This window comes from Primulina eburnea, chromosome 4 (assembly GCF_022965805.1).
Source record: "Primulina eburnea isolate SZY01 chromosome 4, ASM2296580v1, whole genome shotgun sequence".
NCBI classification, from domain to species: domain Eukaryota; kingdom Viridiplantae; phylum Streptophyta; class Magnoliopsida; order Lamiales; family Gesneriaceae; genus Primulina; species Primulina eburnea.
The window spans coordinates 12,219,292-12,234,064 of NC_133104.1; the positions used below are offsets into that span (position 1 = coordinate 12,219,292).

General features: G+C 36.4%; 1 protein-coding gene across 1 annotated transcript; it reads left to right on the top strand.

Moving 5' to 3' along the window:
- Positions 1-8,676: 8,676 nt before the first annotated feature.
- Positions 8,677-14,508, top strand: LOC140830097 (uncharacterized). Its single transcript, XM_073193380.1, has 6 exons — positions 8,677-10,328; positions 10,404-10,683; positions 11,140-12,039; positions 12,567-12,691; positions 12,773-13,118; positions 14,428-14,508. The coding sequence occupies exons 1-6, from the start codon at positions 8,677-8,679 to the stop codon at positions 14,506-14,508; spliced, it is 3,384 nt and encodes a 1,127-aa protein (XP_073049481.1).
- The last annotated feature ends 265 nt before the right edge of the window (positions 14,509-14,773 follow it).

Genomic DNA, 14,773 nt, shown 5'->3' on the forward strand with positions numbered 1-14,773 from the left:
ATACGTCCCTGTCAGCCCAGTACTGTAGTTTGTCTGATCAGACGTTTATTATGTATGAGTCACTTTCCTTGAAACATCCTCTACGCAAAATGATGAAATTATGTATGTTCAAGTATGTAGTATGTTTATGAAAGTTTATGTTGATGGCACGTCTAGTTATGTACGTACGTATGTCCAAGTTTATTATGCAAGTTCAAGCTTCGAGTTATGTATGTCTTATTTTAAAGTGCATGCGATTTTATTACGTAGTACTCATTATTCCAGTTTATACGTGTTGAGTCTTTAGACTCACTAGACTTGATCGATGCAGGTGAGTATGTGGTTGAGGAGACAGGAGGTGGCGACCAAGGGGCAGGCTTGGACTGAGCGAGAGGCTAACCCGAGGACCGCAATGTTTACGTTTTTATGCAAATGTTAATTTACTCTAACTTCATGTTTTGAGGGAAACACTTTGAGAAAAACTTTTGTGAGCAAATTTTATTGTAGTACTTTGAATCGCCATGTCTTATGGGGGACTTGGTTGGGATATTTTTATGGCAAAATTTGAATGTTATTTTATGTTTAAGAAAATTTTTAATATTTCCGCAAATTTTGAGTATGAAAAGTACGGTACGTTACATTTTACGTGTATGTGTTTGGATCGGTTGGGTGTGATAAAATGTTTAGAAGAGAAGATTGAATAAAACTTGACAATTTTCACAACTTTTCGATTGATGAATCAGTTTAGTAATAAACTGAATTCAAAAATCTTGTTGTCAATGTCAATCAGTTAACTTGATAAAAGTGCGGAAATAACTGAAAGACATATAAAATAAAAACTGATAATAAGCAACACAAAATTTGTGGATGTTCGGAGATTTCAAACACTCTTACATCGCCCCTTCTATCACGATGATAGGATATTCACTAAAAGCCTTTGATCTTACGACGATTTGTACAAACCCACTTCAGTTTGGACTTAACAATGTCAAAACTGAAACTCTTAGTATCACTACAATTTGTATCAATACTCAACTGATGTAATTTCTAAGCTCAACTGATCTTACAAAGATCGAATAAAACAACAATGAATGTATGTGCTTGAAGCTCAAAGTATAGTCTGAAAGCTATTGATATATATAATAAGTGTCAACTTTTGTAAAACTGAGCTTTGAAAGAATATGCGTAGAGTTCTAACTGAAAAGCTTGATAATCGAATGATTCAGTTAACTTTGTATGTGTTGTGTTATTCTTTTGTATCTTTCTCAGCAGATCTTCTCGGCTATTTGTAGGCTTTGATTCCAACGGTAACAATGAATGCATTTGAATCTTTATATACATTGTATAGCCACGTCAACATTCTTCTAACAGTCGTACACTATATCTTTTCTGAAATGCAGTGTTCCCACTGTATCTGTACAAACTGTCGGTTGTTGGCTACATCCATAACTGATGGCGTGTAAAGCTGATAAAATCAGTCGACTTCTTTAGCCGATAGGATTAACTGATTAGTTTGTAACAGATCAGTCTCAACTGATTGTAGTGTCAAATTGATGACGTGTCAATTGATAAATCAGTTTGACACGTCATCAGTTAGTTTCACTCAGTTCAGTTGCCTAGAATTATATACGCATTAATATTCAGTTTAGGCAACTATCAGTTTACGAATCTTCAATTCAGTTACCTTCAGTTTTTTTGATTAGTTGTTCAATCTTATCACGCTTAATTTGTCAAACTCCAAAATTTTGTTTCCAACAATTTCCTCCTTTTTGGTGTTTGACAAAACTTAGAATATATGAACTGATCAAACTTAATTCTTGTAGATAAAATAATCTTTATTGATAACTCTTTCTTTGTACAGATTCGTAAAAGACTGAAAGAATAAAAGAATTCCTGAATGAAAGAATCTTCTTTCAGTGTACATATTCGTACAATGAATAAAAGAATAACTGACTGAAAAATCTGCCAAAACTCTCAACTGAAAAAAGTTGTCGTCTTTTAACTGATCTGGGCTTCTTCATTTCTTTGCTTTTTTATCAGCTGGTCCTTGATCAGTTGGTTGAATGGATATTTTCTTATATAGTTGTTGTTGTTCTTCCCCTTTTTGTCAAACTCATCAACCTTGCTGGATAATGTACGGACTTCTGAGGTGACCATAGATATAGCATTCATCATCTGTTCTTGCATTAGATCCAATCTCTTGGTCATGCTGGTATGTATAAAATCCATTCTATTAGGATCGATTGACAATGAAGAAGTGTTTAGAAGGGGGTTGAATAAACACTTAACGGTTTTCACAAATTCTTCACATAATGAATTTGTTTAGTGATAAACTGAATTTAGGAATCTTGTTTGTCAATATCAATCAGTTAATTAATGGAAGTGCGAAAATAAACAGAAAGACAGATAGATTAAAAACTGAAATTAGGGGACACAAGATTTGTGGATGTTCGGAGATTTCAAACACTCATACGTCACCCCTTCTATTTCGAAGATAAGATATTTACTAAAAGAATTTGATCTATACCCCGATTAGTACAAACTCACTTCAGTTTTGGATTTAACAATGCCAAACCGAAACTCTTAGTTTCAATGTAGTTTATCAGTACTCAACTGATACGTAATTACTTAGCACAACTGATCTCTACAAGATCGAATAATACAATAGTGAATGTTTGTGCTTTAAAACTCTAAGTATAGCCTTGAATTCTATGAATATATATATTAAGCGTGAGCTTATGAGAGATTTAGAACTGAAAGAATATGCAAAGAGTTTGCTTGATAACTGATTGCTTGATTTCAGGATTACGGATTCTAGATCACTGATTCTGCTTGCTTAGCTGATCTTCTCGGCTATTTATAGGCTTTGCTTCAAATTGTAACAATAAATCCATTTGAAACTTTATATCCGTTGTATAGCCACGTCAACATACTTATGACAATCATATATCACAATAACTAATAAAACTAAATACTGATCTAAACCCGATCATGCTTTATTGAGGTGGAGAGGTCCCCGGCCACATTCGCCGGCTTCCAAACCCGTTCATAGTTGGTCACAAGACATTTAGCATACCTCAAAAACATAAAATATTTTTGTTTGCACGTCGAACATACTTACATGGCGTTGAGAGATTCGTTGGATCTCGCTTGGAGCCACTGCCACACATACTAGTACGATTACATGCACTTAATTTTCAAAACTTGGACGTAAAAGTCATGCTCACCACTCGAAATGACAATTTACTTATGACGTTCTAAATCACTCGGGACTTGACCTCGTTTAATCGTCGTACTAAACCATGACATCGAACCCCAAAACAATCTCTATATGAAGTGTGAACTTTTTTCAAACATGGAAGAAATGGACCTAAAAATAGTGGTTTAAAAGTCATGGACAAGCGCCTAGGTGCTGGACAGTGCTGCGCTGCGGCGCTAGCAAGGCACGGGCGCTGTAGTGCTCCCTGGGAAGCGCTGTGGCGCTAACCCTGCGCACAACCAACTAATTGAACACATTTTGATGCAATTTTAAAAGTCATACTCAAAAGACTCAAACTAATGCAACAAGTCTCATTCTAGGACGCTATGTCACTGATTCAAACTCACACGACGCCCCAACATAACAACGCAAATCATACAACACAACACAACCTGTGAAAATGAACTTTTGACACCAAAATGTTCCTACGACTTCTAATGCAAACGAAACACCAAATATCGCCCAAACATCATACTTGATATACCTAAACGCAGCAGAGATCACCCAACGGTTCTCAACAAAGCCTGAAACAAATAAATTTCAAGAACACGTCAAAAACACCTTTAAAAAAATGCAGTTTGAGCAGTCCCACAAAAACGATCATAACTCACTCATTTCTTGTCCAAAAATTACGAATTTCTTGTCAAATCGAAGGTTTTGAAAAGTAATACGTTTTATATGATGAAAACATTCCAGAAACTCGACCGAATTTTCACAGTAATAGAAATGACAGCAGACACGTTTTGAGATCTAAGAACTATTATGAATACTATGTACTATTTATCTTTTAGTTTGTATCAGAAATTAGGATCATGCATCCAACTTTGTGTTATTGAGGTTTAGATAACATTATGAACAACCTTTGGGTTTACGAAAGCATAATTGATGGATCGGTTTGGGCACCTTTGAAAGTGCTTCAAACCGATCCATCAATTGATATAAGAGCTAGTTGTTCTAAGAAGGACATTTGAAAGCTAATATTTTAAAATATGTCTAAAATGTTATTTAAAATAGATTTCAAAATCATCTTAATTTTTTATATGAGCTTATCATGAGCAGAGAGAAGATTGTTGGATCTGCAACTAACATTGTAGCCACTTTTCTTGACTTCGGATTTTGTTGTTTTAGCAACTTGCAGGGTTTCGAGTTCAACTGACAATAGCACAACTAAACTGATCGATGGACAAGATTTCAGTTGCCATCCTACCAGTTCAGCTGATCAACAGACAAAACCCAGCTAAGCTGAAATGCTGGATGATTAAAGTAGAGCTTAATCATCAGCAGTATACCACCGCTTAACTGTCATATCATATCAGAGTAGATGATCAATGCAGTTCAGCATCAGTTGAGTCTAGTTTGAGTCAAATTGACCAGTTAGCCAGCACAAAGATCAAGTCCAAGGAAAATTCGCTGCTCTTCTAGCACAAAGAGACTCAAAATCGATGCAGCATTTCAAAGCATTCAAGACAACCAGTTATTGGTACATTTCAAATGTATGACACTTATTTGATTAAATAAACATCATGTTTATCCAGTTGGTTTGAATGTAACTGAACTGATATTTGCAGTTAATGTGTTGCCTAAACTGCTTAAATGTTAAAAGATGCTAAACCTTCATTAAAACACGTAAATAATTATATTTTTAAGGGGGAGTTTTGAATTCAATTCTTGAGGGGAGTTTTTTAAAAAATTATCCCTCGAACTGAAAAAATGTGTTAAATTCGTTTTAAACTCGTTTTTAAATTCAGTTCTTGAGAGGGAGATTTATTATCCCTAAAAATTCGTTTTAATTGTTTTAAATGTTTTTGATTCCCATGAAGGGGGAGAATCAGTTAAATTTCAAATTGTTAAATTTTTAAATCGTTTTAATTGCTCAAGTTTTGTGATCCTCAAAAAGGGGGAGATTGTTGGAATATTTCATGTTCGCAATCTTGATTTTGATGTTCACAAAACTTGTTATTTTGTTTCTAATAATTTTACTTAAGTGCGCAGAAACAGGAACTGATCAGGATTTGAACTGATCAGTTATCGAGCAAAAACTAAAGTTATCGAGACGCAAACCGAAAGCACCAAACTGAACCAGTTCAACTGAAATATCAAAAGACCAGTTCAACTGATTGTCCAGCTAAGAGGCAGTTCCGCAGAATACCTTCAGAAATCCGGCCAGCTGATAAAGAGCTCAACTGATGAAGAGTCCAGCTGACCAGTTCAACTGAAGCAGAGAAATCAGTTCAGCTGACGAGCCAACTGATTTCCCCGAACCAGTTCAAGATTAATTCAACTGACCATTTCATAACATCAGTTAGGAATCAATCAGTTTGCAGAACACGACAAGCTTATTCAATGGAATCCAGCTATGCGCACTGAGGAAAAGCTTTTGTCAGTCAAAGGAAAATAATAGACGTTGCAGCAGTGCTTAAAGCCAAAAATTTCCAGAATGACTGTCGAAAAGTACAAGACAAATATCGAGGAACGGATTCAAACTGCAACGTTCATATTTGATGAGTCTTGGTGTACGGTCTTGTTGCTCTATAAATACCAGACCAATATCATCAATACACAAGTTTGGAAAATACACAAGTGTGTGAAGATATAAAAGAAAAATGGCATGCCAACTGCTTAGTGTAGAAGCAAAATTCTCACTATGTGTTCTTCGTGTTGTATTCATAGTTCAGTTCTCACACACACATATACACAATCACTCACACATACAGAGAGTTGAGCTTATTGAATAGTTGAGTGAGTCTTGCACAAAGACAATAAACTTGTGTATGTAGTCTTTGACACATAGACGTTAAACAAGTGTTGGCTGGAAGGCGTTGCCTTCAGTCTAGGCTAGGAGTTCAGTTAGGCAGTAGGGTAAGTCCTAGGCTGAGTGAGTTTGTACAAAGTATTGTATAAATCAAAGTCTTCTAGTGGAATCTATCCAAGGTGGTAGAAGGGGTGACGTAGGAGAAGTTTAAGTCTCCGAACATCCATAAACACGTCTCGTGTTTTTCAATGTTTAACTATTCTTTTAAAACTTCATTTCTTATGCAAACACAACTTCTGTATCCAACACGAGGCATTATTTCTCAAGAATCGGCTTCCTCTTCGCTCCAGATCTCTCGATTCCAAGTTGAAATTGAGCACAAATCTGTTCAACATTTTTATGACATCCATTTGTTCTTTCACAATTTTTTCAGTTTAGACGCATATGAATTACCTTCTTGCTGCTTCAAAATCAATAGCACCAACTACAATATAAGTAAAATTAATGAAGTATGAAACTTTTATATTTAAAAAAATTAGAGCAAAATATGTATGTTACTCGAATTATCTTCCTTTCCAACAACATTTTCTCATCCCCAAATGAATATATTGACAAAACAAGTACCAAAAAAAATATAAATTATTATTTTCAATTAAATAATTAATTTTGCTCAACAAGTTTGATTCAAATGAGGATACATGATTAACTGATTCAGCTTCGACAGCCTTCGAAGGGATCTTGCTCTTCCCACACCGAAACAAATGAGGGAAGATATGTACATCAAGTGGCACAGCTAATGTCGGCACCCTCTCATACGATCAAGTATAAACCAAAAACATTATAGATAAACTAATTGAAAACCTAATATCACAATAACTAATAAAACTAAATACTCACCAACAACCTAACTGTGCAGTCATCCACATAAGTTTTACTTCCTTGATTAAGTATTTTTCGGTAAAAAAAAAAAGAAAGACAGTATCTCCCAAAGCAAACTTAGAAAATATGCTAATATCTTTCATATAAGAAAAGATAAAACTAGAAATAATATAATTACCAGTGTAGAATGTTATACAATTGAATGTGAACAAGATAAAAAATCGAAAAAAATCATTAATATCAGCTTCGACATCACCACTTGCAAGTTAAACAAGTTTCTTCTTAATAGCAACCGTGTCAGCATTGTTTACTTTTTCTCCATAATTTTGAGCCAAGAATCTTGACTTCATCAAGGTCCAATTTCACTTGTTGACCTATATGATGCAAGTCAAGAACGACACAGTTGTCTCTTGAATCAAAAGAAATGGCAATATCGGCACCAATAGTGAAAAAGGATGAAAGAATCTCAAATCTTTTAAACATGTTGTCTATCTAGATTCCGTATAATTTGATTCAACTCTTCCATCACTTGTTTTACAATAGGGAAGGGAGCCTCGTGAAAAAATTACATGCTTACTATTCATTTTCTTTTTTGTTAAGAGAAGTCTATTACATGAAGGAAATACATTAATTAATAAAATACATGCAACTCGACGTCATAAACAATTTCCTATTCAGCAACTGAAAGGAATTTTATTCCTTGAAATATTTCCTTCTTTTAATACTTACCTTGTGTAAAAAGATCTTTGCTGTTTTGCCTTTCTAGACATATTATATGATCTCCTATAAAATTTAATATAGTCATCGATAATATAGAAAAGATATGATATGATCTTTAAGATATGTTATCCTTAATTTAAAAAGAGTTTGTTTCCTTATAAAATTGGTTTTTCATATTTTATAGGACTGAGAAGACAAGTTAGTATAAATAGGAGAAGAAGATACAGAACTAGACGACGGGAAGAGACGATTTGCAGAGACGTTTACCGAAGCATAGCAATCTCGTGTGATTGATAACTTGTTGCTGTGAAGTGTTGCCAACATCTGAAGACGACACCTAATCACGGTTGTGATTAGTGTGTTCAGTTTCGAAGAGTTTTTCACTTCTCGGTTGTTGCATCCGATATAGTTTTGTTATACGGTTTGTTAGAAGTATATGATGCAATTTGTCACTCGCCTGTACAAGGGAGTTGTTTTGTTCACTCACTAGTATTGGTTTTTGTAAACTTACAAGTTTTTCTAGTGAAGTATTTTGCCCTGAGGCACTGCACAAGTATTTTATACTTGTGCATAATTAACTATCTCGTCTCCTGTTTTGTTATTATTTCAATTCCGTGTTGATGTGTTAAATATATAGTTTCCGCTGCATGTTATCGTGAGTGTTACAACACCTACGTACAACACCTGCTTTCTTACTCACACAACACTCACCCTCATCACACTCACACTGTGGGAACAGAACTTTCAATTGGTATCAGAGCCTCCACTTGACGCTACTAAGTGAGATCCTGTTTTGTTTTGTTTTCACAGGAAAAAAATGGAAGCATCAACAAACACTGTGTTTAGACCTCCCGTGTTAGACGGATCTAATTACGGCTTGTGGAAAGTAAAGATGAGGGTCTTTATAAAATCTATTTAAGAAAGAGCTTGGCTACGTGTACTTGATGGTTGGAGCCCTCCAAAAGTCGAGGATACTGATGGCGACACTCGACTCAAACCTGAAAGTACTTGGACAATCGATGAAGTGCAGATTTCAAATTTCAATTCCAAGGCTCTCAATGCTATATTTTCATCTGTTGACACAAGGATGTTTAACTTAATCACCAATTGTGCCTGTGCCAAAGAAGCTTGGGATATACTGCAGAAACATTGTGAAGGATCCGAGAGCGTGCGTAAAACTAGGCTAAGGATGGTGACATCAAAATTTGAAAGCTTAAGGATGGATGACAAGGAGTCTATTCTTGAGTATGATGGTCGTTTGAGACAACTCTCTAATGAAGCTCACAGTCTTGGCGATCCCATGCCCAATGAAAGATTGGTGAACAAAGTCTTAAGATCTCTCCCTGAGAGATTTAATGTCAAAGTCTGTGCAATTGAAGAATCTAAAGACACTTCAAAAATCAATCTGGATGAATTAATGAGCTCCCTCAGAACCTTTGAGATGAACCTTGATTTGCAAAGGAAGGATAAAAGGAAAACAATAGCCCTAGAAGCCTCAACCGAATCTTATGATGAAATCCTTCTACTATCAAAAGAGGTGGAAAAGTCTGATCTAGGTGAAGAATCGATCTCTCTGTTTACTAAGAAATTCGGTGATTACTTGAAGACCATGAAAGAGAAGAAGAAAAGTGGACAGAAATCAGTGTTACCCAACATCACCACTTCTGCAAAAGCTCAAAAGTTTACTCCTATGAAAGGACAATTTCGACAAAAAAACGAATTGCAAATCCAATCAAATGTCAGAAATCTGGATTCAGTGCAATGTAGAGAGTGTTCGGGATATGGACATTATGCCAATGAGTGTGCCAATCGACTTAGGAAAAACAAAGGCATGACTGTCACCCTGAGTGATGAAGAGTCTGATGATGATCAAGGATCAAGTGAATCTGAAAATCACACATCGTTATCTACTGTGATCAAGGAGAAACACTCAATGCAAATCAATCCTTTGGGTGTTGCCACAGGTGTTGCAATACCTGGCCGCAACACCTCTTCGAATTCAGTATGTCTTAATTCTACAACTCTTGCTGAGACAAGTCGGTCTGAAACTCAAGAGGTAGATGATGATGAAGTCACTCTAGAAAGTGTGCAGACGATGTACGAAGAATTATATGAAGACTGGATCAAAATAACTAAAGGAAATGCAATTCTCTCCAAAGAGAATGCTGAGCTAAAGTCACAAATTTCACGACTTGAAGTAATCTTAAGCAAGAAAGATTTGGAATTATGCAAAGTCAAAGAGGAACTTGGAGAAGCAACTCAGATTCTTGCCAAGATGAATTCAAGTTCATCCAAACTTGATTCATTTTTGATAATTGGACAGAATGACAAAGCTGGACTTGGTTATCCGAACAGTCTGTTCGAAATTGGAGAATCTTCCAATACTGAGAGAAAACCAACTGTTTTTGTGAAAGGAAGTGTTGAAACCTCGAATGCTACACAAACTGAAAAAGGTGCTCCATCTAAAAGGCAAATATCTACCAAGAAGTCCAAATCCAGAAAACGCCACTTTATCTGCCACTATTGTTTTAGACCTGGTCATATCAAACCCTACTGCTTTAAACTGAGAGATGATTACAAGAGATGGGAAACAGAACAGATGTTGCCACAGGTGTTGTATAACACCCGGCACAACACTGCCAACAAAAAACCTACGGTAAAAAGGGTTTGGGTACCAAAGGCTAAGATTCAATGTTCTGTTATTTATACTTCATTAAAGACTAACATTGCAGGAATATGGTACTTTGACAGTGGCTGTTCAGGCCGCATGACAGGTTCTAAAGACCATTTGATTTACTATGTTTAACTGAGGAGTGGTCATGTGACGTATGGTGGTGGTGCTAAAGGAAGAATTGCTGGCAAAGGAACCTTGAATGTTGATGGACTGCCTAATCTACACAATGTGCTTTATGTCGAAGGGCTTAACTCAAACTTAATAAGCATAAGCCAACTTTGTGATGACGGTTTGCATGTTAAGTTTGATAAAGACAATTGTGAAGTGTTTGATAATGCTAATACTCGTATTTTGATAGGTACAAGGTCTGCTGATAATTGCTATCAACTTGGAGAATACTTAGTATGCAATCATTCAAAGGTGAGTGAATTAAACTTGTGGCATCAAAAATTGGGACATGCAATCTTCAAGACATTAAAGAATCTTGGTAAGTACGATGCTGTGAGAGGTATGCCTAATTTATCCTCTGGAATTCCGTATGTTTGTGGTGCATGTCAAAAAGGTAATCAAACACGTGTTCCCCATCAAGTGTTGCAACACTTTGGGACAACACGGTGTCTTGAACTCTTGCACATGGATCTTATGGGTCCAATGGAAGTGGAAAGCCTTGGAGGTAAGAAGTATTCATGTGTTTGTGTGGATGATTTCTCTCGCTTTACTTGGGTAAGATTTCTTAGAAAAAAATCTGAAACATTTGATGTTTTCAAAAAATTACATGCTAAGATTACTAATCTACACAATCTGAGGGTTGGTAAGATAAGGACCGACCATGGTAAAGAATTTGAAAACTCACACTTTTTATCATTCTGTGAAAAGAGAGGGATAACTCATGAATTCTCGGCCCCTAAGACTCCTCAACAAAATGGAATAGTCGAAAGGAAGAATAGGACACTGCAAGAAATGGCTAGGGTCATGTTAAGTTCAAAGAATATTTCAAAGAGATTTTGGGCCGAGGCATTGAACACAGCATGTCATATTTCAAATCGTGTGTACTTAAGGAGTGGTTCTACTATGACATCCTATGAAATCATCATGGGAAAGAGGCCGAACCTCAAGTATTTTCATGTCTTTGGATGTGTATGTTATGTTTTGAATGACCGAGACCATCTTGCAAAGTTTGACTCTAAAAGTGACAAATGTTTATTCGTTGGTTATTCATCTAATAGTCGTGCATATCGCGTGTATAATCTGAGAACAAGAACGACTATGGAGTCTATTAATGTTGTTTTTGATGATCTTGCAGATCTAACGGGAAAAACAATCGAGGATGATATTGATAGGCTGCTGAACGAAAGTGAGACACCGCCTAACACAGATGTTGCACCCGGTGTTGTAACACCGGAGACAACACTTGCACTGGCAGAATCAAATGATGAACTAGGAAAGTATACTGAGAATGAGGACAGTGTAACCAATGAAGAGATTGATATTCCCAACAAGGTTCAGAAAAATCATCCATCATCTCAGATCATTGGAGAAACATTTGGAGGAATGCAAACGAGAAGAAAGGAGAAGGTAGACTATCGCAAAATGATGGGACTAGTATGCATGACTTCCGTATACTCTCAAGTAAGTCACTCTTGTTTTGTTTCACTCATGGAACCCAAAAATATAAATGAAGCCTTAAAAGATGAATTTTGGGTTGATGCAATGCATGAGGAACTTGAACAATTTGTTAGGAATTATGTGTGGGATCTGGTTCCCAGACCCGATAATGTGAATGTTATTGGAACCAAATGGATCTTTAAAAACAAAACTGATGAATCTGGAATTGTTGTGAGAAATAAAGCTAGGCTAGTGGCTCAAGGGTATACTCAAATTGAAGGAATTGATTTTGATGAAACGTTTGCCCCTGTTGCCCGGATTGAATCGGTTAGACTTTTACTTGCTATTGCATGTCACATGGACATAAAATTATATCAAATGGATGTGAAAAGTGCTTTTTTGAATGGCATCTTGAAAGAAGAAGCTTATGTAAGCCAACCTAAAGGATTTGAAGATCCACACCACCCGAACCATGTCTACAAGTTGATAAAACCCTTTTTATTAAAAAGTCAAAGCATGATATACTTGTGTGTCAAATTTATGTGGATGACATAATTTTTGGTGCTTCTTCTCAAAAGCATGTTACTGATTTTGTTAATTGTATGTCTACCACATTTGAAATGAGCATGGTAGGGGAATTGAGTTTCTTTCTTGGACTACAAATTAAACAAATTCATGATGGTATTTTTCTGTGTCAGTCTAAGTATGCCAAGAATTTGGTAACGAAATTTTCTGCTGAAAACACTAAACATATGAAAACACCAATGGGGTCGACTGAAAAACTATCTAAGGACGATGTTGCCGCAGGTGTTGACAACACTCAGTATCGCAGCATCATAGGCAGTCTCCTTTATTTAAGCGCAAGTCGTCCCGATATCATGTTTAGTGTATGTTTGTGTGCCAGATACCAGGCTGATCCTAAAGTCACTCATTTAAAGGCAGTCAAAAGAATTTTGAGATATATAGCTGGGACGGTTGACTTAGGACTGTGGTACACCAAAGAAACAAACACCAATTTAGTGGGCTTTAGTGATGCTGACTGGGCTGGAAACTTAGATGATAGGAAAAGTACCACTGGTGGATGCTTTTATTTTGGTAACAATTTGGTGTCATGGTATAGCAGAAAGCAAAATTGTGTGTCTTTGTCCACTGCTGAATCCGAATATGTTGCGGCTGCTAGTTGTTATCCACAACTTTTGTGGATGAATCAAATGATTAACGATTATGGATTCAGCAGTGACACCTTAATTGTATACTGTGACAATTCAAGTGCAATCGATATTTCAAAAAATCCAGTACAACACTCTCGAACTAAACACATTGACATTAGACATCATTTTATTCGAGATTTAGTTGAAAAGGGAATAATTCGAATGGAATTTGTTGGAACTGAAAACCAACTGGCTGATATTTTTACAAAACCATTGGATTTTGAGAGATTTTCCAATCTTAGGAAGTCTCTCAGCTTGTGTGCACAATGATCATTTACGGATGTTGTCCTGGGTGTTCCAACACTGGCGGACAACACTCAGCATGCATGTGCATTTTATTTGTAGGATGCTAGACATAGTGCATACATCTTGTTTTGTGTGAAGCCTGTAACAAGTGAAGGACACTAAATGGTGCACTCTCAGGTGTGATTCAAACTTTCTATCAAAATTCTCTAAAAGGTATGAGGTGTGCTCAATTTAAGTCATAAAGCTGTTGCGGATGTGTGTGTTCCACATGATCTTATCCTATGCAGATAATTACTTAAACAACTGCTGAGCAATAAGGTGAAAAATAGAAAAGAGGAGAAAAATTGAACAAAAAATTGTTTAGAAGAAAATGGAAAAAAGCTACCTAGAAGAGTCCCATGAAGACCGTTCTTCTAGTGTGGGAGCTACCACTTGTAAGTCAAGATACAGATGGAAAAAGCTACCTAGAGGAGTCCTATGAAGACCGTTCCTCTGGAGTGGGAGCTACCATGTCTGAATTAAAAAAGATCAAGAAAGTTTTAGTCTCACGAGTGAGTGTTGCCAAGAGGTGCTGCCAACACCCAAGTACAGGCTGATCACAGTTTGATCACATGCGTTTACATTCCATTTTTGATCATATTTTAGGCATAAATTTTAAGATTTTCATATTGCTGTTATGTAAATTCATCATGTCCAGTGGGCTATCAGTTCTTAACTAATGAAATACGAAGAAAAACCCCAACCAACCCAATCTTGAAATACATTGTTATCTAACGGTTAGTGGGGTTAATTCGATGTGGCGTTTCATTCTGCCTGATTTTTTTTAATGATTACACTGGCTCGGAAAGTTACCGTTGGATGAGAGTAAACTTTGATTTGGAAAGAGGCTGCAGTTACGGGTCGAGAGAATGTTATCGTTGGAGGGGTATGCTTAAATACTTAGGGATGGATGATGCACAACTTTACTGTCTGTGATTTTCTCGCACATTATAAAAATATTGTCCTGCTCTCACTATTCATTTGTTGCGAAAAATTATCTCTGTCTTCGGATTTTCTTGAGTCCCTTCGATCCACACTATTTCTTGTGTTCTTTATTCTACAGATGGCTGGCTTCGATCGTCACGACATCAGAAATGAAATGGCTGCGAGTTTGGGGGAAAAATCACCGGACCCAACACTGTAATAGCCGAGCCCGGTGTACGGTACGGTTTAAGCTTTATTGTGTTTATTGGGTTTTATGATTTAGATGTTTAGAGTTGTGTTTTGGGCCATAGTATTATTGGTTATTGTTGTCTTGAGGTATTAGATGTTGTTGGTTGTTCGTTTCAGTGTTTCGGTTCGATTTTCAGTTGCCTTGGTTTGTTCTTGGCCGAAGTGGTACCGCACCCGCACCCTTGCAAGGACCGCACCCGCGGTCATTTATGTTGGATTTTGATGGTTTTACCGTG